Source organism: Petromyzon marinus, chromosome 40 (assembly GCF_048934315.1).
Source record: "Petromyzon marinus isolate PM22_M1 ecotype Great Lakes invasive population chromosome 40, UKy_Petmar_22M1.pri1.0, whole genome shotgun sequence".
In the NCBI taxonomy this organism is placed as follows: Eukaryota; Metazoa; Chordata; class Hyperoartia; order Petromyzontiformes; family Petromyzontidae; genus Petromyzon; species Petromyzon marinus.
The window spans coordinates 7,168,891-7,193,995 of record NC_133706.1 but is presented as its reverse complement, the minus strand read 5'-3'; the positions used below and the strand labels follow the sequence as shown (position 1 = coordinate 7,193,995).

The window sequence follows — 25,105 nt, the reverse complement described above, 5'->3', positions numbered from 1 at the left end:
GATATACTGGGCAAAAGAATGTCGCAATGCATTTATCATCGACACAACACTTGATTGTCACGGCCAACTATACGACACATGTTATATAGATATATAGAACAGTTGCATTCATAACAATATAAACAGTGCAATACAAACAATACCTGACAACGCATTAACAAACTATTGCCGTATATCAGTGATGGCTCTGGCAAAAACAGTGCCGCTGATTTCATGGAACACGGTTTAATTGTGGAGCGCTCGACTCAAAGTTTAGGGAGGGAGGGAGGGAGAGAAAAAAACTCAACTCGTTCGTCAATATCGCTGTGCGGCCTTGAAAATTAAACAAAAATATTATAATAGACAACGTTTCTAGCAATTGCCCTTCCTCATAACACACGCAATGTCACGTTGCGGTCACGTTACTTGAAATGAAGCCGCGTTGATTTGTACGCAAGGTTAGCTTTGAAATGTTCGAGGAAAGAGCCGAGGAATAAGGGCACCATTCCTACTTTATATATATTTTTTTATTTTAGGCCAAAGTATTTGGACGAATGTGAGCGAGTTTTTTGGGTGGGTGGGTGGGGGGGGGCATGGGGGGAATATTTGTCCATGTGCACCGTTGCTAAAGCAGCAGCAGCAGCAGCAGCAAATGTTCAAAGTGAGGAAGGTCACACAGGAAGGCCGTGAGGTTTCCGAGCAAGGTGCGGACGGCGTGCTCGTTAACCACCGCCTCGCCTCCATCGACGGCCGTCAAAATTAGCACCAATACAGGAGTGGAGCTCGCTGCTCGCCTTCGCCCCGTCACCCCGGATCGAACCCGTCCCGAGCTTTAACCTCAACCCATCCTTCAGGCAGTCACCCCTTGACTAATTGTCGAACAAAAGAACTCGTTTCATAAAGGTGATGAATGAAATGTATATTAAAAAAAAAAACAATCTATAAGAGATAGGAGAGGGATGCATTAAGAAGAGAAATATGATTTAAAAAAAATTACCCACGTGACTTTACCGAAAGAACCAAAGAGTATAGAAATATGATAGACGGATTCAGAAGAGCAATATGAGGTGAGAAGTGTATTCAGGTGACAGTTATGAGTGAGTGGATAGCAAAAATCGTGATTCACGAATCGAGGCGTAACGAATCATCCCAACACACACAGAGATGATGAAGTGTCACAATTCAATTAGATCCGATAATTAAATTGTTGAAACACTGTGGTGAATGTAGTTGCGACGTGTCGCTGCAGTGGTCACATGAACCAATTGGCTTAAAGGTAGGATTGTCTCCTCCTCCGACGCACAATAGAAACTGGGACAATCTGATTGCAAGAAGGGATATCTCACAGCACCGAAAGAAGGGAGCGGTGCATGTAAATGTAAATGCATTGCCTTGAGTGGTGGAGTATTGCACAACTGACACAAAAACTGGGACTTTTAACGTCCCGGGAAGACTTGCAGATTTCAAAATAGAGAATGATCCTACAAAAAGCAGCACCCAAGTACAGGATACATGAATTTTTAAAAAATGGACTTGCACAAACACAATTCGACGCACGTAACTCGATGATGAGAATCGATTTTAATCTATTAATCAATGCATCGTTACACCTTTACTGATGCTATCACTTTGATGAGAGTTGGACAGAATTGTATGATGCATGGTCCGCCTCTGTTGGTGGTTTATATGTGTACGGTTTGCGTACATTGTGAGTGTACGGTTGTTATTGTATTTTTTTAATTGTTCATTTTGTACTCAATGAAAAAAATTGTGTTTTCCCCTATGATATACTGGCCCCTGGCATAGGAAGGTTGAATTTCCATCACCGGTTTAAACCTGCTAATGGAGACACATGGATTACTTTGGACGGCTCATCTCATGCAGTTTTGTGCTCAAACAGTCTAGGGATCCAATCAGGCCATCATCTCTTTAGGGTTGGACTGATAAATTGAGTACCACTTGGTGAGGCTGCACCACACCTGGGTTTAGGAAGGTCAACACCATTTATCCAAATGGATGCATGAGTTCCCTGCCATGGGAATGTGGAAATGTCCAACCCCTACGGAGAAAACCAACTGCGATCAGCAGAGCCGATGTGTTTAAAATGAGTGACGGGGGGCTTGAGCGTGTTTTTAATGCAGTCATTATCAGCCATGGTCAATCCGCTGCTGGATGAAGGCCTCCCCAAGCCCTGCGCCGTCGCTCGCGATGCTGCGATGTATAAAATGATCCTCCCGGCTCCTGCACCTTGAACTGATTACTTTGGTGGACGTAACCCTATCGGATGCGTCCCATTCCTCGGCTGCCACTCCAACAGAGTTTAGATGCAGTAATCGTTATTTAAAAGAAAACAAAAACGTGTAAAATCCTTCAGCTAGTCCTATGAAGCAAGCCATTGCACGGAGTAAATCAAAGCTAACATTCTGTGTCCATTAACACCGAGCCAATTTTACAATGACCTCTTAAACTACGGACCTGTCAGTTAATCTGTCATCACAAAAGCCATAAAGCAATTGGATTGTCCAAGTGTTATACAAGATATGCGTGTGGCCCATATGCCATTTCAGTGGTACACCACTTCTATAGAATGTGGGTCAGACTATTTTGTATCACTCAGCACACCTGCAATTGTACAATTATATATTTGAGTCTTCACTTTTTTTCCTTTGAGTAACATTCACCAATAGACGCAAACCTGCTCACTGACAATATGTTAAACGCCGGTCGGCTTCATGCAATCACACGCGTGGTATTTATGCCGAGTCAAGTACAACACTGCTGGTGCTGATTAGTCAAAGCTCATCTCCGTGACTTGGGTGGCAAGTGGTTATTTACTGTGGAGGTCCCATTCATCTGAACGTTAGTACCTGCAAGGCACAGTAAGGACAAAGACATACAGTAGGACATCAGAAAGGGCCTTTGAATTAGATGCATTTGGCCATTCATTCTTCCATGTATTGAAGTACAAATCCTCTTATCTGTGTGTATATTAAGCAATGTTAAGATTATCCATGCCTTCAAATTAATCCAAGCGTAATCATAGTATTCACTCGAGAATCATCCCTATTATCGTAGCCTTCATACGTATTCTAGGAATTACCCAAAAGTGGCAGCCTGAGAGGGTGGGTGGGTGGGCATCATGAGAGTGTGGGTGTGGATGGGTGGATGATTCGGTGAGTACGTGTATGGATGGATGAGTGAGTGAGTAACTGTATGAGTGGGTGAGTGACTGGGTGGTTGGATGGGTCAGTGAGTAAGTGGATTGATGGGTGGGTGGGTCAGTGAGTGGGTGGGTATGTGGATGTAATGGGTAAGTGAATGAATAGTTGTGTCAATGGGTGAGTGAGTGAGTGGGTGTGTTGGTAAGGAAGTGAATGAATGGGTAGGTGGGTGAATGGGTAGTTCAGTGAGTGAGTGAGTGCGTCATTAAGGGAGCTAATTAATGGGTGGGTGAGTGAGCGAGCAAGTTGCATCTCATCTCACTTATGAACCGTGGCCGAACAGATTCAGTTATAACTCACGGTGAGATGCGGCAGTTGGAGGCAGACGCATAGTTTCCTGTGTAGCGCACGTCACACCGCACAATATTGTTGGAGTAGTCCATCTCGGGCACGATATAATTCGGGTTCACCTGAACCTACACACACACAAATACAGACATTTTTGGGGCAAGTGCTGTTAGCGAGCACCTATGAAGGCCGGCACGGTATACGAGAGGGTGGGTGATCAGCACCACGCCCGTCCGCCTTTGTCTCCCCATTGGTGTGCGTACACTACACGATGTACTCATTTGAGGCCGAGTCGACCTAGGCGCGGCCCAGAACCCGTTCAGATAACCGTCACTGGTGTCGGCCATGAGCTGGAATCGAACTCGGGTCACCGGGTTCGTAGCGCAGAGCACTAACGGCTACACTACCACTCCGCACACACACGTGCATGTGTGCCTGTGCACAACTACGCACAAGCATTCCACAAACACAACACAGCGTGAATGTCACACCAGCACGGTGCTTGAATGAGGCTCGGTGCACTTTTGTACGCGCGTTACACTACCTTACATTTATAAAGCACTTTTATGCAAGGCGTTTGACACGGGGTTATGAGTGGTGCAATTAGGGTAGCTAAAAGTACGGTGGATGGGGATGTGGTATAGGAAGGGCGGTTAGTGGGTACCGGAATTACAGGTGGGTGCCTAGGGATGGAGGGAATGGATGGGCCAGGGAGAAGGGGTGGACCTTCTTTGGCACCGTACGTAGCCAAACTGTGACACTCGGAGGTGCGGAGGAAGGACAACAAGTAAAGTGCCGAACGCTCGCTGGTCAGAGGTCACGGGACAGACCCAAGTGCTGTCGGGAAAAAAAGTACTGTGGTGTCATTTAACCGATAGCACTTTCATCACAAAATGGAGTATACACACACACACACACCCACCTCTTCCAGGACGTGTGGCCAGCATGGAAGAGTAGGCCAAATACCTTCATAAAGCGACTCCAGCAGGAAAGGTGTCAACCAAGATAACTGCAACTTGACTTATCCCAGATGTACATTGAATGGCGCCGCTTGGTAAAACAAACATTTATCTGCCCTATCGATTTCCCCCCCCCCCCCCCCAAAAAAAAAAACTTTTATAAAAAAAACTTTTATTCCAGTGGCCGGCCACCGATGCGGATAAAAAGCAGTGGCCGACATGGAAATGTCGACATGTCGACATGAAATCGATTCGCTCTGCAGCCCACGTTCCCTCGCCCGTTCCCCTCTGCAGAAACATCGCGGCATAGGAATGGGAACCGCTCTCTAAGCGCCGAACTCCGCATGTTGGCGTTGCGACAAGCACCACGAACCCGGCGACCCGAGTTCGATTCCCGCTCACGGCCAACACCGGTGACGATCTATCTGAACCGGTCCTGGGCCTCCCCAAGGTCGACTCGGTCTCAAATGAGCACCCGGTGCGGTGTGTAGTAAACATCGCCACCGGGGAGACAAAGGCGGTCGGGCTTCGTGCTGGCCAGCCACCCCCTCGTGTGCCGTGTCGGCCTTCATAGGTGCTGCTCGCTAACAGCACTTGCCCCAACAGTCTGTTAAGGCTATAGGGTGGGAGAGGGAATCTTTGTCTTTGTCGTGTCCTGGCACATTTCCACCACTACATACGAAAGTGAATTTGAAACCCAGTGATACAGTTATTGTCGATGAGAGATACAGTACATTCCAGAGATGCTCTTGAATAACAAATAATGTTATTGGCCCATGAAAACGTATCTTTTGAATGAATTATATTAAGTAAATACGTAAGTAAGCCATAAAATACATGGACATTATCACAACACAGACAAATAAAAACTGGTTACATTAAACACCAGGTAAATAAAAGTGTTACATAGTTATTTGTAAATTAACTTATGGTGTGCATCATCACTTTATACCATGACCTTATCGCATCACTCTATCTCTCTCGATGCAGTAAGTCGTGTCGTGTTCTAGATGCGATTCGCGGATAGCCGAAATCGCGGAGATGACGGGGGTATACTGTGCTGTCTGCACACACGGAGGCTGAGGAACACCCGACAGCGTCGTTGTGCAATGCCACGTGAGGGACTCTGTTTGTCATGGTGTGGTCATGGGACTGTTTGTGCTGGGGGTCTGCTGCCTTGTATGCATGTACGCTGAACTTCTTTCGCACCGAACATAGCCAAGCGTGATAATTGGAGGTGCCTTGCCCAACCTTGGGAATTGGTGTACTTATTCACTTTGAACTTGCATACTTTTAATATCATTTATTTATTTTTGTGATTTGTTTACCTTTCCTATACTTGGCACTCATATAGTGTTTTTATTATTATTATTTGTCGTTGTCATTTTCTGACCCGGCCCTACTGGACATCTGTGAAGAAGAGCTTCATAGCTCATCGGATTTCATCTCCAGGATAAATACAGATTCTGATTCTGAATGTGGGTGACGATGTCTCAACAATGGACCGTCTAGTGAACAACTATCCCACTGCCACTCATTGCCCTCAAACGTCTCTGAATTAAAAAAAATAAACTCCGCATCTCCTGAACCTCTCCTGTCGCCCTTCCTAGGATACGACATCGTCACGACATCGTCACGACCTCGTCACCACCCGTCACAGTTTATGGGGCCGATGATGACGACGACAACGACGATGATGACGACAGTGATGACGACGATGACGACGACGACGATGATGATGACGATGATGACGACAATAATGACGACGATGATGATGACAATGATGATGGCGATGATGATGACGACGATGATGATGACGACGATGACAACGACGATGATGGCGACGACGACGATGGCGACGACGATGATGACGACGACGACTACGATGACGAATGTTCGACAATGGAAAGGGCACGTGCCTTCAGAATGTACTGCCCGGGTTCCACGTCAGTGATGTCGATCCACTGGCAGTCAATGTCGGCGTTGTAAGTGTCGTAACAGCCAGGACTTAATCCCTGCAAGAAATGAGAAAAAAAAATTAAAACAGCAAAGGGGTGTTAGTCTGAAAGAGGGAAGCATTTTTGTTTAGGATTTAGAGATTTTTACTCGATGAAAGTGCTAAACTGGAAGACGTCTTCACAATTCTGGAAAAATCGCCTGATGAAGCTAGTGGTTGGAATCACCAGCGAAACATCACAGTACTCAAATTGTAAATTATTGTGGGTTTACCCTCCAACACAACCGGTGTGGTGAAGTAATAACTGAGTGGGATGTTTTGTTCACGTGACAACTCTTACCGATTGGCTGTGTCGGGGAGTGGTGGGTTAACGACACATTTATGTTTACGCGATCTAACCCAATACACATTTATCATGGATATTAGTGGCGAAATCCTACTACGTATTAAACATTAGGGGCTTCAAAGTTTACTCACCAAGTTACCCACGCAAAAAAAAACACAATGAGTTTAACGTTGGTGCTGTGCATGACTTAGACAATTGCTTTATTACTTGTGCGTCACACTCCTGCATTGACTTTTATTAAATGCGTCTTTCATTTGAAAAGTTAGGCGTTTCTGGGTGGCTGTTTGGCTGGGAGAGCTCGCAACGTCTCGAGCAGAGACCAATTGAGTGCCGGCAATCAGAACCAGTTTCAGCCACCCCGGTCCTCAATTGTAGAGAGTTTTAATGGGCTGAACCCATTCAATCAATGACTGTGCACGCAATGGGAGAGCCAGGATTTTCAGGTGGGGGTGGGGACCTCTCCAGCAATGAAAAATGATACAGGAGTTGTTAGTTAGTAAGGAGTTGTTAGTAAGTAAGGAGTTGTTAGTAAGTAAGGAGTTGTTGGTAAAGCGTTGTTAGTAAGTAAGGAGTTGTTAGTGAGTAAGGAGTTGTTAGTTAGTAAGGAGTTGTTAGTAAGTAAGGAGTTGTTAGTAAGTAAGGAGTTGTTGGTAAAGCGTTGTTAGTAAGTAAGGAGTTGTTAGTAAGGAGCTGTTAGTAAGTAAGGAGTTGTTAGTAAGTAAGGAGTTGTTTATTAGCAAGGAGTTGTTAGTAAGGAGTTGTTAGTAAGTAAGGAGTTGTTTATTAGTAAGGAGTTGTTAGTAAGGAGTTGTTAGTAAGTAAGGAGTTGTTAGTGAGTAAGGAGTTGTTAGTAAGGAGTTGTTAGTAAGGACTTGTTAGTAAGTAAGGAGTTGTTAGTGAGTAAGGAGTTGTTAGTAAGTAAGGCGTTGTTAGTAAGTAAGGCGTTGTTAGTGAGTAAGGAGTTGTTAGTAAGTAAGGAGTTGTTAGTGAGTAAGGAGTTGTTAGTAAGGAGTTGAAGGCGAGTAAGGAGTTGTTCGTAAGTAAGGAGTTGTTAGTAAGGACTTGTTAGTAAGTAAGGAGTTGTTAGTAAGTAAGGAGTTGTTAGTAAGTAAGGAGTTGTTGGTAAGGAGTTGTTAGTAAGTAAGGAGTTGTTAGTAAGTAAGGAGTTGTTAGTTAGTAAGGAGTTGTTAGTAAGTACGGAGTTGTTAGTAAGTAAGGCGTTGTTAGTAAGTAAGAACTTGTTAGTGAGTAAGGAGTTGTTAGTGAGTAAGGAGTTAGTAAGTAAGGAGTTGTTAGTAAGTAAAGAGTTGTTAGTAAGTAAGGAGTTGTTAGTAAGAGTTGTTAGTAAATAAGGAGTTGTTAGTAAGTAAGGAGTTGTTAGTGAGTAAGGAGTTGTTAGTAAGTAAAGAGTTGCTAGTAAGTAAAGAGTTGCTAGTATGTAAGGAGTTGCTAGTATGTAAGGAGTGGTTAGTAAGTAAGGGGTTAGTAAGTAAGGAGTTGTCAGTAAGTAAGGAGTTGTCAGTAAGTAAGGAGTTGTTAGTAAGGAGTTGTTAGTAAGTAAGGAGTTGCTAGTAAGTAAGGAGTTGTTAGTAAGCAAGGAGTTGTTAGTAAGTAAGGAGTTGTTAGTAAGTAAGGAGTTGTTAGTAAGGAGTTGTTAGTAAGTAAGGAGTTGTTAGTGAGTTGTTAGCAAGTAAGGGTTGTTAGTGAGGAGTTGTTAGTAAGTAAGGAGTTGTTAGTAAGTAAGGAGTTGTTAGTAAGTAAGGACTTGTCCCTTGCTTTTTATTCGACGCGTGTGCGGCGATGGCGCAGCCATTGATCGAGGGTCGAATTCGAACCGCGTTGTGTGATCGGCATCGCGCTCTCTGAAGGTGTTGATGCCTTCAGGGAAGTTGTGTACTGTATACGCAACTGCGCACAATTCTGTGAGTCACTTATAACCGCTTTGCCGTTACTTATTGACAATTATGGACTCAGACTATTGTCCTATCATCTCATAGAGTCCCTGGCACACAATAATAATAATATGTACACAGTGGCAGTGGGGGTCACAAAATTCCGATTTATTACTAATAAACCCCAGTGATCCGATCGAAATTAGGGATTTCGATCGGATCATTAGGGGGGGGGGGGCACGTGCCACCCACCCCCACTGGCTGCGCCAGTGTGTTCACAATTAAAACTGTCGAGGCAATTGTCCAGATTACCTGGACAACCAGACCGACTCATGGGCAGGTGGATGGAAAGGCAGACAGACATACAACAGAAGAGGCACACAGACAAACAGAAAAACCGACAGGAGAAAAAATAACAAGCTGATAAATGCAAGAGCAGACAGATTGTCAAGCAATGTCAGACAGACAAAATAATACATGGATGCACAGATGAATGGAGGAATAACGTTGACATTTTTTACGGACAGACTAGCACGGAGAAATATGTAGAGACGGACAGAAACATTGGCCAGGCAACCAAACAAAAGGAAAGCAAAGCAAAAAGGATTAACAAATAAACAAATACAGCGGAATGTTAGGCTAGATAAACAAGACAGATAGCCTGCTTGACAGCCATTCAATCAAACAGATGGATGGATGAATGGACTGACACAAGGAGAAACGGACCCACGAATGGACAGACGGACAGAAGTGATGGACAAAAGGACTGATGACAGATGGATGGACAGACAGACGTTTGCACAGATGAGCGAATGAACGTCAGACAACTGAACATATGGACAGGCACATGGGCATATAGACTGACAGACCGAGAAATGGACTAACATGTGGACACACGGACAGGTCGATAATTGGATGGACGGACAGATAGACGGACAACATGGACAGACTGATGGATAGATAGTAGCACACAAACTGATAGGCAGACGGACGGACCTGCTGGTGAGCGGCACACGTGTATCGCTTAGAGTATCCGTAGTCGCAGGACGTGTCCTCCAGGCAAAAGCTGGCCTTGTGACCCTCCGCCACACGCCTCTCTGTCGTGGCGTCCAGCAGATCGTAGTGGCTGAAGGAATCCATGCTGTGGAAATGCCTGAACGCACAAAACCACGGCGACGCGTGGTTGGCACCACAGGTCACGTGGGAAGAGATAATCCTCATCGTCAGCCGTGGTCAATCCGATGATGAATGAATGTCTCCCCAAACCGCTGCCACCTCTTGTGGTGTCATAATATGCCGAGCCCCTGCACAGATGTGACAATCGATTTTGGGCACTGCGGTGGTGAGATGTTATCTCCCTCGCCTGCTATACGTGGGTTCGATCCCGACCCTAACGCCTTTATATTTGCAGTTTGCATGTCTCGCTCCCCGTGGTCACGTGAATTTTTTTTCCGGTTACTCCGGTTTTTTTTTCACTCCAAGTTCAGAATCAACACGCGTTTGAAGTATTTGGCTGCTATCAATGTCCACGTGATAAGAAACTTGGTTAAGTTATCATTTGTGTGCCAGGCCGCTTCTGAAAAAGAGCTATATAGCTCAGTGGGCGTTACATGGTTCAAATAAGTAGTTTACAGTGGTTTGTGTTGATAAAAGGCATAGGAGACAGAAAAAAATATAGGACAGTGATGTATTGGGAAGAGAGCCAATATAAGAGATGTATTCAGAAAACAGCTTTAGGAAGGAGAGATAATGTACGTCTACCGGTGGACACCCGGAGAGATTGAAGCCCTGCGCTTGGCTCTGACTGTGCGGGGGTGGTGCAGGGCTGGTGCTCTGACTGTGTGTGGGTGGTGCAGGGCTGGTGCTCTGACTGTGAGGGTGGTGCAGGGCTGGTGCTCTGACTGTGTGAGGGTGGTGCAGGGCTGGTGCTCTGACTGTGTGGGGGTGGTGCAGGGCTAGTGCTCTGACTGTGTGAGGGTGGTGCAGGGCTGGTGCTCTGACTGTGAGGGTGGTGCAGGGCTGGTGCTCTGACTGTGAGGGTGGTGCAGGGCTGGTGCTCTGACTGTGTGTGGGGTGGTGCAGGGCTGGTGCTCTGACTGTGTGGGGGTGGTGCAGGGCTGGTGCTCTGTGTGAGGGTGGTGCAGGGCTGGTGCTCTGACTCTGTGTGGGGGTGGTGCAGGGCTGGTGCTCTGTGTGAGGGTGGTGCAGGGCTGGTGCTCTGACTGTGTGAGGGTGGTGCAGGGCTGGTGCTCTGTGTGAGGGTGGTGCAGGGCTGGTGCTCTGACTGTGTGAGGGTGGTGCAGGGCTGGTGCTCTGACTGTGTGAGGGTGGTGCAGGGCTGGTGCTCTGTGTGAGGGTGGTGCAGGGCTGGTGCTCTGACTGTGTGAGGGTGGTGCAGGGCTGGTGCTCTGACTGTGAGGGTGGTGCAGGGCTGGTGCTCTGACTGTGTGTGGGGTGGTGCAGGGCTGGTGCTCTGACTGTGTGGGGGTGGTGCAGGGCTGGTGCTCTGTGTGAGGGTGGTGCAGGGCTGGTGCTCTGACTCTGTGTGGGGGTGGTGCAGGGCTGGTGCTCTGTGTGAGGGTGGTGCAGGGCTGGTGCTCTGACTGTGTGAGGGTGGTGCAGGGCTGGTGCTCTGTGTGAGGGTGGTGCAGGGCTGGTGCTCTGACTGTGTGAGGGTGGTGCAGGGCTGGTGCTCTGACTGTGTGAGGGTGGTGCAGGGCTGGTGCTCTGACTGTGTGAGGGTGGTGCAGGGCTGGTGCTCTGTGTGAGGGTGGTGCAGGGCTGGTGCTCTGACTGTGTGAGGGTGGTGCAGGGCTGGTGCTCTGTGTGAGGGTGGTGCAGGGCTGGTACTCTGACTGTGTGAGGGTGGTGCAGGGCTGGTGCTCTGACTGTGAGGGTGGTGCAGGGCTGGTGCTCTGACTGTGAGGGTGGTGCAGGGCTGGTGCTCTGACTGTGTGTGGGGTGGTGCAGGGCTGGTGCTCTGTGTGAGGGTGGTGCAGGGCTGGTGCTCTGTGTGAGGGTGGTGCAGGGCTGGTGCTCTGACTGTGTGGGGGTGGTGCAGGGCTGGTGCTCTGACTGTGTGTGGGTGGTGCAGGGCTGGTGCTCTGACTGTGAGGGTGGTGCAGGGCTGGTGCTCTGACTGTGTGAGGGTGGTGCAGGGCTGGTGCTCTGACTGTGTGGGGGTGGTGCAGGGCTAGTGCTCTGACTGTGTGAGGGTGGTGCAGGGCTGGTGCTCTGTGTGAGGGTGGTGCAGGGCTGGTGCTCTGACTGTGTGGGGGTGGTGCAGGGCTGGTGCTCTGACTGTGTGGGGGTGGTGCAGGGCTGGTGCTCTGTGTGAGGGTGGTGCAGGGCTGGTGCTCTGACTGTGTGAGGGTGGTGCAGGGCTGGTGCTCTGTGTGAGGGTGGTGCAGGGCTGGTGCTCTGTGTGAGGGTGGTGCAGGGCTGGTGCTCTGACTGTGTGAGGGTGGTGCAGGGCTGGTGCTCTGTGTGAGGGTGGTGCAGGGCTGGTGCTCTGACTGTGTGAGGGTGGTGCAGGGCTGGTGCTCTGTGTGAGGGTGGTGCAGGGCTGGTACTCTGACTGTGTGAGGGTGGTGCAGGGCTGGTGCTCTGACTGTGAGGGTGGTGCAGGGCTGGTGCTCTGACTGTGAGGGTGGTGCAGGGCTGGTGCTCTGACTGTGTGTGGGGTGGTGCAGGGCTGGTGCTCTGTGTGAGGGTGGTGCAGGGCTGGTGCTCTGTGTGAGGGTGGTGCAGGGCTGGTGCTCTGACTGTGTGAGGGTGGTGCAGGGCTGGTGCTCTGACTGTGTGAGGGTGGTGCAGGGCTGGTGCTCTGACTGTGTGAGGGTGGTGCAGGGCTGGTGCTCTGTGTGAGGGTGGTGCAGGGCTGGTGCTCTGACTGTGTGAGGGTGGTGCAGGGCTGGTGCTCTGTGTGAGGGTGGTGCAGGGCTGGTGCTCTGACTGTGTGAGGGTGGTGCAGGGCTGGTGCTCTGTGTGGGGGTGGTGCAGGGCTGGTGCTCTGACTGTGGGGGTGGTGCAGGGCTGGTGCTCTGACTGTGTGAGGGTGGTGCAGGGCTGGTGCTCTGACTGTGAGGGTGGTGCAGGGCTGGTGCTCTGTGTGAGGGTGGTGCAGGGCTGGTGCTCTGACTGTGTGTGGGCTGGTGCTCTGACTGTGTGAGGGTGGTGCAGGGCTGGTGCTCTGTGTGGGGGTGGTGCAGGGCTGGTGCTCTGACTCTGTGTGGGTGGTGCAGGGCTGGTGCTCTGTGTGAGGGTGGTGCAGGGCTGGTGCTCTGACTGTGTGAGGGTGGTGCAGGGCTGGTGCTCTGACTGTGTGAGGGTGGTGCAGGGCTGGTGCTCTGACTCTGTGGGGGTGGTGCAGGGCTGGTGCTATGACTGTGTGAGGGTGGTGCAGGGCTGGTGCTCTGACTCTGTGGGGGTGGTGCAGGGCTGGTGCTCTGACTCTGTGGGGGTGGTGCAGGGGCTGGTGGCTCACTGATGGCAGCTGTGCCATTCCCACTGATGCTGCGGCCGGCTCGGAAGGAAATCCGCGGAGCCCTGGTTCTTGACTCGCTGTGGGAACCTCAGCAGCATCCGCGTGTCGTAGTCGTTGGCCTCGTAGCGGTACGCCGAGCTGCGCACAACGCAAGGGGGGCGTCCATTAATGACGTCACGCGATTTTTGACCCCCCCCCACCTTCGTCACACGGCGTCGCAAAAAGTCAGACCCCCCCCCCTCAAATATGACGTCACAAAGCTCTGCCCCCCCGCCCCCCAAAAAACATGCTTCAAATCGCTTTAAACTATTGTCATTGTAGTGAGTATTTAATGTGGCGGCGCTGCACTCTGATGTTGTAGGAGAAAACATTTATTAAAAAGTCTATTTAATTAAGTGGAACGTGTTGTCTATATTTATTTATTTAAAGTTGCGCATTTGATGTGACGTCACATTCCTACCCCCCCACACCCTCGTCACACATCGTCACAAATGTCTGACCCCCCCCCCGCCCCCTTAGGTGCGTGACGTCATTTATGGACGGCCCCAAGGTCAATCGAAGTCGCCACCGTTTGGTGTTCGGTCATCACCCGCAAGTACCTTTGATCGCTTGTCATTGTTGTCAGCTGTGGTATAATGATGGTCACAATCAGCAATATTATTATAATAATCATCATCATCGGTATAATTTACCAATAAGTTGCCACCATTATCATCATCATTATAGGGTCACGATCACAATTATGAATGAAAATGAATCTTTGCAAAATTGTAAGTGTTATCATGATCAAAATCCTCATTGTGGTGATCTCTCGCAATCGTCGTCGCATTATCAATAACAGTAACCATCACCGCTTTCGTCATCAATCAATTGCCATCATCGCCGTCAATAATCTTCAATCGGCATGTTCAACAACGCGGCGTCATTGTCGTTGCAATCAATGTCCCCCATGTGCAGTGCTGTTCTGATGCGACAATTATCAGCAATGTCGTGACGTGTGTATTTGGGAGCGGCAGTGTCGGCTAGCGCGCTGCGCTACGAACCCGGCAACCCGAGTTCGATTCCCGCTCATGCCCAGCAACACCACTAGCGATTATTTGAAGCGGTCCTGGGGCCTCCCCTTGGTCGACTCAGCCTCAAATGAGTACCTGGTGCGGTGTGTCGTGCCGGTCTTCATATGTGCTCGCTTAATAGCGCTTGCCCCCCAAACAGTCTGTAACAGGCTAGCACGGGGGATCTGTTGTCCGCGTCTTATCCCGACTCACCTTGCCAGGCACCTCTCTTCGGCCGCACAGCGCACCGAGTACATTGTGACTTTCTGCACGTACGTGGCGATCTGAACGTAATACGGATCTGGCACCAAGTCCGGTAGCCCTGGTGGGAATTTAACAACGGGAGCAAAACGTCAAACCAGCGAGAGGCAGAATCAAAATGTGTGTGTGTTCATGCTGGAGCAATCCGATGAGCTATGAAGCTCCTTTTTCACACATGTCTGGTAAGGGGGCGGGTAAGAACGTTACGACAGCAAACAATACCAACACGTGATCGTAAGTACATAGTACAAGAAAGCTAAACAAACAAATCACACAAATACAGGCAAAGCCCACTGAGGCATTCATTCGTTTTTCAGCAGCGACCTGGCTATCACGGACTGATAGCACAACGGAGTGGCTTACCTCGCTAGCTTCGGACTTGCCGAACCCTTGCGAGCGAAAGGTCACGAGTTTAAATTACATTCGAAGGTCAACCCGGCCTAACATCAACATCGTCGTCATCATCATCATCATCACCATCATCCTTACAGGGTGAATAAAACGAGCACTGTGGTTATTTACTCGTTTGTCTACACTGGTCCCCGCCACAGCACCGTGTAATTTCCACCACAGAGATTGGCGCCACAGCACCGTGTAATTTCCACCACAGAGATTGGCGCCACCCGTGTAATTTCCACCACAGAGATTGGCGCCACCCTGATGTTCGATTGAGCCAAGGAGGCACCTTGATTTCCCTTTCCTCTCATGTCATCAATGTCAAATCATCGAATGTCATCTGATATCATTAACTGATGGTGTAATGAACTAGTATGCTCCCCCCTAATGTTTGCCGATTGTGATTTCGGCATCACAGCGCGAAGCATCCTCAATAATCTCTCACAAGCGGGGGGCACTCGACTAACCTGCCCTGCCACTCGGAAGTATGCCCGGTCGTGCGAGATACATTTCATTCCCAGAGCTGGAACTAAACCACATTGAACGCGTTGGGTTTCCCGTGCAGTCACTGACATCTTCAATTCGCTACACGTGTTAACCTAATTGAATGGGAGGCGGCTGCTTGGATTCGAACCCAGGATCTCGTTGGCTCCAACTCAGCGCCCTGACCTCTAAGCCACCGAGCTGCCGTGGTGTGTCGACGAGGATTGTCCCACGACCCTCATCTGTGGCCGTGGATAGCAAAATGTGATATTCCATCGTTTTTTGGTCATACTCTCATTTGGTAATTAAACACATCAGGGTGGCTGCGTGCCTCAGGGGCGTATTGAATTGCGTCCAAATCCTGCGTCGCTAGAATCCAGGGTTGGTTCGGCCAACCGTGCATTTGTTTGATATTGAACAAGAAACGATTACAAAGCACGAGCGATAGAGGGAAAAGGGATGCAAGCATTCCACGGGCGACAAGCTCGAGGCCAGGTGCCCACGGAGGTAAAGGGGGGGGGGAGAGCGATTGGGCTTACTGTCCCCCCGGACTCACGTAGTGGCAACGTTTGGGAACGTAGTCATTTCAGGGGAGGGGAAGGAGAGGGAAGGGTGGGGGGTGGAGAGAATTTTCTCCAACGGAACCGCGAAATAGAATCAAGTGGACGCGCTGAGTGAATTTGTGGTGATAATGGAACCCCCCTGTGGTGGAAAATAAACTTGTGCCTGTCCATGAGATAGTGTGTTGGGAGTCTGTCAACACTCTCCACCAGCTGACCAACTCGTATGCTGTACTAGTGACGAATTGGCCACGTTCTGTTGACGTGACAACCCTTACGGGTGGTGGCGGGTTTCAACGATACATTTATATATTTACGCGATATAACCCAAAAAGTCTCTATTATGGATTAATTTGTTTCTCAAGTGGAGAGAGTTGATGGTCTCATTACAGTCACCAGTGACTGCACACAGAAACAGAAACACTCGCAAAATACATTTGATTTTTTTTTACATTTTCCAACTAATGTTGAAAGCATATTCTTGGTTCTTTCGGTAAAGTCACATAGAAGGGAAACATTAAAATAATAAAAAAATATAAAACAATTAAATTCTCACGACGTGTCGACTGCAATACAAGCAATCATCATCAGGTGTGAAACCCACAGCAAGAAAATTTGAAATTTTCTTGCTGTGGTTTGAAAGCGTTTATGCATTATTAGCTCACTATGTCCGTCTTAGATTATTTGACTGCGATACTTTTCCACGTGATAAGCCACTTAGTTGAGCTATCATTTACGGCCATATCAATTCTGAAAAATAGCTTTATAGCTCAGTGGGCTTTTCCTGGTAAAATTAAAATTTTAGTTTTCGTATATTTATTTATTCACAGTGATATGCTTACTTTTCCTATATGTTGCACTCCGACCGTGTTTTGTGTATTGTTTGTTGTTGTAACTTTCCAACCTGAACCTAGTGGACATCTGTTGAAAAGAGCTTCATAGCACATCGGATTTCTCTCGGATAAATACGGATTTTGAATCTTATTTCCATCGTTAATAAGCAGTGGGGGGTGTGGGGGGGGGGAGAACACAGCTCCAATATGAACACAACTTTAGTATAAACTTTAGTATAAAGTTATGTAGCTATTTGTAAATCACCTTAGAGAAGATTGATCAAGTTCTTCATACATGCTCACGAATGTTGTCCTAACGGCTACCCGTCAGCTTCTGTGCTGCTAAATCAATACATTCTTCCAAAGACAAACGCATGCTGGAAAGCATTACGTAACCCACGCGTATGCACGATATTTTTTTTTACGGGCCTGTTTCACGTGATTTTAATCATTATTCCAGATCTTGTTTTGGTTAAGTCGTATATGTCGGTTGAATTGCCACGTTGCAAATACTCCCTTGCAGGCCCCTCGCGCGTGCTGTATCCCTCGTGTGGATAAAGAGGTGAAGGGACTTGAGAGATATTTTTTAAACACCTGTAAAGTCGTGGTGCGTTGCGTTCTGAACCCTGTCACATGAGTTTGATTCCTGGTCAAAGGCTAACATCGGTGCCAGTGAGATCTGAACCGGTCCTGGGCTCTCCCCTTGACCCACCCACACGAGTCGGCATGGTGAAGTATGGCCAAACAACCCCCATGATTAACACAGTGTCGTGGAGACATTTAACCAAAAAGCAGTGGATTGACAAATGGCTGTACAACATACAATGTCCCCAAACGCAAGGTAATTCTTTGACTCGTGACAATGCAGTTAGAGCACAAAATAAACGGAGTTGAGTTAAATCAACACGATATATATGAAGAATGACGCAAAACCATAACTTCAATAATTCTACATTGCCCATCTGATTAACACTGTTGGAAGACGTGCGGTGCGAAAGAAGTTCTGCACGCACGCGTCACGCTATAGGTTGCATAATTGTTACGTAACTTGTTACGCATGTTTCGATACGTCAAGTGACTAGACCATTCTGCACTGAGACAAGTTACATAATATATCACTGTTGCGTGAAATCATTATTTTAGCAGACTTAGTGCAATCAAAAATATGTCAATACTGTTTAAATAATGAGATGTTTATGGATCTGAGAAAAAAAAATCTGTAATGATGGAGACATATGCATCGCGGGGCCTTCTTATCAGTAAACATGTGCATGTTTCAAACATAAAACGTGCTATTTTGGCATCTGCTATCAGGCAAAATGTACACTTTTTTTGTAATGACAAAATTTAAACAACATGTTATTTGCTTAAACATCTACTGTGTAAGCAGTGGCCATCCTATGGAGACGCGAGCCTGTGCCAAAAGAACGTGGCGTTTCTGCCATTGGCACGGAGCTCAAAAAAGACACGTGCCAGTTAAAGGGGAGGGTGAACGTGAAAGGCAAAGGTGCGGCCCTGCAATGTTTTGCTCCCGTGCCCTGCTGGCGGAAGGGCCATCCCTCGAGGGAGCTCCTCTACAGGCTCTTTTTTTCTTTTTCTGGCCCTCATAATGTTGGCCAGACATCTCGGAAGAGGCGAGAGCAACCACGACCCTTGCTTTACCACAACCCTTGCCTTGCCACAACCCTTGCCTTGCCACAACCCTTGCCTTACCACGACCCTTGCCTTACCACAACCCTTGCCTTGCTACAACCCTTGCCTTACCACAACCCTTGCCTTGCCACAACTCTTGCCTTACCACAACCCTTGCCTTGCCACAACCCTTGCCTTGCCACAACCCTTGCCTTACCACAACCCTTGCCATACCTCAACCCTTGCCTTACCACAACCATTGCTTTACCACAACCCTTGCCTTACCGCAACCCTTGCCTTGCCACAACCCTTGCCTTACCACTACCCTTGCCTTACCACAACCCTTGCCTTGCCACAACCCTTGCCTTGCCACAACCCTTGCCTTACCGCAACCCTTACCACAACCCTTGCCTTACCACAACCCTTGCCTTACCACATTGAAACCTTCAGATCGACGAACTGTGGTGGCTACCCATTTATCAGACTGCTGATTGTTTCAACTGCCATGCCCGGAGGTTGAACCAGCAACCTCTCTGCATTGTCCAGTGTGCTTATTAGACACACCACTGCAGCATCTGTACTGGGTGCTGCTCGTGTGTGTGTGTGTGTATTCTGGTGGGCAGCGGTAGTTAACGCACTGCGCTATGAACCTGGCGACCCGGGTTCGACTTACGGCCAACAGCAGTGACGATTATTTTAACCATTCGTGGGCCTCCTCTAGGTCGACTCGGCCTCAAATTAGTACCTGGTGCGAAGTGCAAACATCGCTACCTGGGAGATAAAAGGCGGCCGGGCATGGTGCTGGCCACCCACCCCCTCGTGTGCTGTGCCAGCCTTCAAAAGGTGCTCACTAACAGCACTTGCCCCAACCGTCTGTTAAGGCTATAACGGGGGGAACTTTGTCTTCGTATATTCTGGAATACTGCCATTGCAATAAACAGCATATACAGTGGCAGAATGGAATGTCCCCTGATGCACCGCATTCCTTGTACTCCCAGATGGGAAACGATTTCTTCAACGAACAAACATGTGGCTTGCTCCCAGTGTTGTGGAGCCGAGTAGTGGGTGATGCAATTAGATTGTGTTTACAAAAAAAAAGCAGTCGGTATTTTTCAGATTTGGCTTCCAACGTGATGGTTCACTTGCTGCTAAAGCCATTGTTAAATGCTCAGTTTATTTATTTCAACGAAAGTGCCCCTATGTTATGAGTGGAAATGAAAGTGGATTTTTTTTAAAAATATATGTTTAGCAACTCTGCCTCGGGAAAAATGACGTACACGCCAACATACATACATAGATGGATGCATACACACTCAATAATGCATATTATCAAACGTATTCAAAGAGCAGGCTTGACATGTAATGCAGCTATTATTGATATTCATTCTTAAGCTAAAGGACACGTGCATTCAACTGCATGAGTAAGAATCAATAATTTGTTTTTTTGGTTTGTGCATGTTGTGTGCAATTTGGTTTGACTCCCTGCAGCCACTAGTGGCCGATACGACTGAGCACAACGTTAATAAAACACTCAATTATCAAATTGAATCGCAACCATGGAACGCAATCATTCATTGTAATGCAATTGGCGGGAGGGTGAACCATTCGATTATTGTGGGTTCTGGCTAACAATTAAATTGAAGAATCTTTACCCCCAAATCACAAATTCTTACTCATCCAGCCTCTATAATCAAGGGAGTGTGGTAGAGTGATCATCTCTGTTAGACATCCTAAGCCCCAGCGATGGTAATTCCACTTTCCAATTGTGGGAGTGTTGAGACGCAAGAATACCACATTCATTTTCAAAAGTCACTGTGTCCGTGCTCAAACGCACAATGGTTGTTTATTCATTTTAGCGATCCTCAAGTGGCAATGGGAAATTCCACATTCCTTAAGGTAGGGGCAAGTAAATTATTGTGACAACTGTTGTGGTTTTCCCATATTTCGGTCCTCATTGTATGGACCCTGGAGGAATTATGATGGGATTTGACTCTGATGGGATTTGACGGCAGGACATTTTGTTTGCGAATCAAGTACTTTCACCACAGCACTACACAGCTCGACACAAGTCACCCCAACGCGTTGAGGAGTCGGTCTAGCACAGTGACTATTTCATCTCATCCGCAGTGTTTAACCACCACAGCACTTATCTTTCTGCTCTCTCCGTCGTACCGGTCAACTTTAAAATTCCCTCTCATCGCCTCTATTCCGAAGTTTGCATAACCGTGCTCAATTCAAGAATAGCATGAACACTTATATTTATTACACCTTCAACAGTGCTGTTTTTTTTTTTGCTGACCGCTTGGCATTTTGGACCGGGTGCTCGGTGATAATAACAAAAACACATGCGTACAGCTATCAGCAACATGGACCAAATACACACCTTGCTGTTGACTTCTCTCAACAGCCACCCGCCTATTGTAGTACGAGTAGGGATTGTAGTACTGCATGTAGTACGGGTTCTCCTCCTGTCCGTACTCGTTGTAGTAGTAGCCGGGGTAATAGGGCTCGTCTCCTTGCATGCCGTCCCTACGACCCGCCGCCCCGTTGCCCCTCGCTCCCGCCGCCGCCGCCGCCCCGCCACTCTGCCCGTTCTCATTTTGCCGATCCGCGGGCGGCTGCCCGTCGTGAACGGACGCGGAGAAGGGCGGCTCCGACTCGGGCTGATGCTGCCACCGCCGCCGCTGCTGCCGCCCTCTCGTCGGTGCCGCAACCGTCGGCCGGAATGCTCTTGCGCCGGAGCGAGCCCGCACGGGGCTGGGTCCGGACGAACTTTGCGCCGCCTGGGCCTGAGTGCCCGAGGCGGCCGCGGTTGCGGCGGCATGACGCCTTCCTCCCCGGCTGTCCGCGTTCGGGGTCGCCGAGCGACGGCGACCTTCCCCTGCGAGCCACCAACTCTGCGCGGCGCTCCGCGCGGACGCCTGCCTTCTCGTCGGGGCCCTCCTGGTGGCCGCGGCGGCGGCGGCGGCGGCGGCGGCGGCGGCGCGGTCGCCCCCCGCTCGGGAGCTCTCCGCCGACGACGCTGGCGTGGGCGCGACGCGGCCGTGCTGCTGGGGGTCACGATGTGCCGTCCCACCGGCTGCCGCGAACTGATGGCCCGACGTCTGCAGGCTGTAGACGCGCCCGTTGTTGCTCCACCGGACGAAGCGATTGGAGTTGGGCGGCGTGGCCTGACGCTCGGAGCTGCAAATGAGTGGAAATAATGCGCACAGCAGCCCTAGCCTCAGCAGCCAAAGGCCCTGAGCTAAAATGTTCCACGTGTTCATTTTTAAAGGCCCGCTTTTTTTTCTTTTAAGAGGAACAAAAAAAGCCGTTGAAAATATTTCACGATTTCTACTCTCTTTAAAGTATAAAGCTAAGATAGATGGCTGTGATAAAACAGTAGATTTTTTTTCGCTATTAATTTGGTCTAGGGTGAAGCAGTTCAGTGCCTCAAAGTCTGATTCAGCTCGCCACGAATGGAAAGGTTTGCCGAAGAAAGTCTGCATCCACTTTCACTTATAACCAACATCTGTGCTCTCTCGCAGAGATCTGGCGGGTGGCTGGGTGGGTGCAGAATGTGAGATTTCTGGGGTGGAGGGGGAAGATTTTTCCCCCCAAACCCACGACTCCTACCCCCACTTCAACATTTTTTTTAAAGGCACCATGTACAGATTTGTTTTCCTTAATTTGGTGTGTTTAGCGCATTCACACTGGACAGAAGCATAATAATAAGTCACGACGTTGGTTTTTCACACCTGATGATGACTGTTTTCGTTACAGTCGAAACGTCGTGAGAATTTTATTGTTTTATATATATATAATTTTATTGTTTCCCTTCAACGTGACTTTACCGAAAGAACCAAGAATATGAATCACTGCAGTCACGAAAGCTTAAAATAAAAAAATAAGTCAACCCTTTGCCTCTCCGCTGCTAGATGGAGCATACAATGATAGGTTTTGTCCAATACTCTGGAAAGTTCTAGATTTGAAGCTTTCGTGACTGCAAGGATTCATAGTCTTTGGTTTTTCCGGTAAAGTCACGTAGGTAAAATAAAAATAAATTAAATCGCGACGTTTCGGAGGAAAGCTACCCATACAGATGCTTACTTGAAACCGTATTCCCACCACCATCCATCCCATAAGAACTCCCTCATCAAGACTCTATACCATAGAGCCCAATGCATTTCCGACCAGGAACACATTACCAGTGAACTCAAGCACGTACACCAGGCTCTCAGGGCTAATGGCTACTCCGACTACACAATCCGCAAAGCCATCACTCCAGTCATGAAGAAGGATCCTCTTGTGGAGCCACTCAAAACCATCACCTTACCCTACATTGCAGGGGTCACTAAAAAGATCTCCAAAATCCTGAATAAACACAAGATCCAGGTCCGATTCAACACAGTACATAAAATCCGTGATTTAGTTCCATCTGTAAAAGATGCTGTTCCAGACATACAGTACTCGGGCGATTACAAACTAAAGTGCCTCTGTGGTAGTAGCTACATTGGAGAAACCAAAAGACATATCTCGGACCGCATCCGCGAACATAAAGCAGACTTGAAACACGGTAGGACGAACTCCTCTGCCGTGGCAGATCACTGTTATAATTCAGTGGGCTCACATGACATTGACTTCTCCAAGACGGAGGATCTTTGCAAACCAACCGGCTACCATGAGAGATTCGTTCATGAGGCCATTCACATATACAAGCACAGAGACAATTTCAACCGAGAAGATGGATTCTGGCTTAGTAACCACTGGAAAGATGTTTTAAATCATTTCTGTTCTTAATTAATTGTATTTTTACGATGACCTTCAGACCGCAGCTCTTTCGCCAGCATTGCCTCTTAATACCTCTCACACCACGGTTAATGGTATGGTTTTACAACATGGAGTATACTAGGGCCTCGCAGCTGTCTCTCTCCCCCTCCTCTGTTCCGACCATGGACGAACTCGTCCGTCTGAACGGGGCCCGTAGCTATCCGTGGTGCTAAAGTTGAGGGTAAGAATCAACCCATTTTTTCGCCATATAGCATTGTGATATATAACGACTTATTGTTGGTAGCTTAGCTGATTGGAGAATATAGAGTTTATTGATAACATTAAGGTAATTTATATTTTAGTTTTTTATTGGTTCACTATATAGTACTGTGAATAGCTCAGATGTGTAGGCCTTGACTTCAACATAGTCATTTCTGTGACCAGTCACTAGCTAATCACTCAGTTATTTCAATGCTAAATTCGCCTAGTTATTTCAATGCTAAATTCTCCTGTTTGATTTGTACTAAGTGCCTCGGTGAATGTGTATGGTCTGACTTTAACGTAGCTATTTCTGTGAGCAGTTACAAGCTAATCACTCAGCTATTTCAATGCTAAATTCTATGCTAATTCCATTGTCAAGGGGTGCCTCTGCGGATGTGTATGCTTTAACTTAGCTATTTCAATGCTAAATTCTATGCTAATTCCATTGTCAAGGGGTGCCTCTGCGGATGTGTATGCTTTAACTTTTAACATAACTATTTCTGTGACCAGTCACAAGCTAATCATTCAGCCATTTCAATGCTAAATTATATGCTAATTCCTTTGTCAAGGCGCTTTGTTCCTCTCACACAGCTTAAAAGCCGTGATCTGAACGTGGCTCTCTCACTCCAGCGCTTTTCTACCAGACAGTCTCGTCCCTTCACCTGATGAAGGCCGCTTGTGTTGTGGCCGAAACGTCGTGAGAATATTATTGTGTTATTTTATTTTATCAATTTATTATTTTATTCTCATTCTACGTGACTTTACCGAAAGAACCAAAGAAGACTCTGAAAAGTATTGGCCAGTGCTCATTACTGTTGTTGGCCTTGTACCAGGTGGGAAAATTCTACATTGCCATGGCAGGGTTTACTCTCGCTATGGTAGAACTGTTGACTTCCTCCATAATACAGGTGTTTTTGGTTAGATTGCTGTTGTATATGCTGAGTATGAAAATTTGATGAAAATAAAAAAATTTAATGAAATTTGAAAATACACGTAAATACACGAAATTATGTTAATTGGTGTAATTATGCGCATAAATTATGCTATTTTAAGATATTATCATATTAATTTATGCAAATGTATGCGATTATGCTAATGCGAGCCATTTATTTTACCTCATAGTTTGATACCGTACCCTTGTAGTTATGATTCCGTACGTGACTCAAGGTATGTTGTAATAGTGTTTCCATCGTCGTGTTTGATTTTTATTTTTAAGAGATGCCCTCTGCCTGCGTATGCAAATTCTTATCACGTGCTGCTGGAAGACAAAGGCGGCCGGGAGGCTCTCTTTCTCTCTGAAATACATTTATCTTGGTCACGTGATCGACCTACCTCGCCTCATCTCTTCTGACTGGCCCTCGGTTTAACACTGCATCATTATTATTTTGGTTTATGTTTCCCAAGATTTGTGATTTAACATTGTCATCATTAGATGTTACCTCCGGTATTTCAAGGGTTTTATTAACTTGTGCTCCCTGTCTGCATCCAGGGATCCGTGCTTTTTATTCTCGAGGTCAGAGATATCCCGAGGTTAGAGAATTCCTTTTGGCTTAGGAATAACCCTGACTGCCAGAACTATTGTTGATGCTTTGGTCAGGTCGTGTAGAAAATTATTAAAGGTGAAAATAACATTAGTATTGAATTAATAAATGAGTAATGATTCATTGATGTAGATTGTGGCCTGGTTTTTAATTGGAGTGTGAGGATCGATAATGTTAGCTTCATCTTTGGTCGCTAAGTTTTGGAATTT

At 47.6% G+C, this 25,105-nt stretch overlaps 1 protein-coding gene across 2 annotated transcripts; it reads right to left on the bottom strand.

The window, feature by feature from the left end:
• Nucleotides 1-1,541: 1,541 nt before the first annotated feature.
• Nucleotides 1,542-24,874, bottom strand: LOC116950740 (uncharacterized). 2 transcript variants are annotated; one of them, XM_032968764.2, is made up of 7 exons: nt 20,729-22,736; nt 14,394-14,502; nt 13,129-13,266; nt 9,639-9,795; nt 6,367-6,462; nt 3,501-3,616; nt 1,542-2,846 (listed from the first exon to the last, which is right to left on the bottom strand). In XM_032968764.2, exons 1-7 carry the CDS (start codon nt 21,831-21,833, stop codon nt 2,840-2,842), a joined length of 1,728 nt encoding a protein of 575 aa, XP_032824655.2. In that variant the 5' UTR covers nt 21,834-22,736; the 3' UTR covers nt 1,542-2,839. The 2 variants fall into 2 exon arrangements, with proteins under 2 accessions (XP_032824655.2, XP_032824656.2); XM_032968765.2 differs by lacking the exon at nt 1,542-2,846 and having other exon boundaries at nt 3,497-3,616; nt 20,729-24,874.
• Nucleotides 24,875-25,105: the final 231 nt, after the last annotated feature.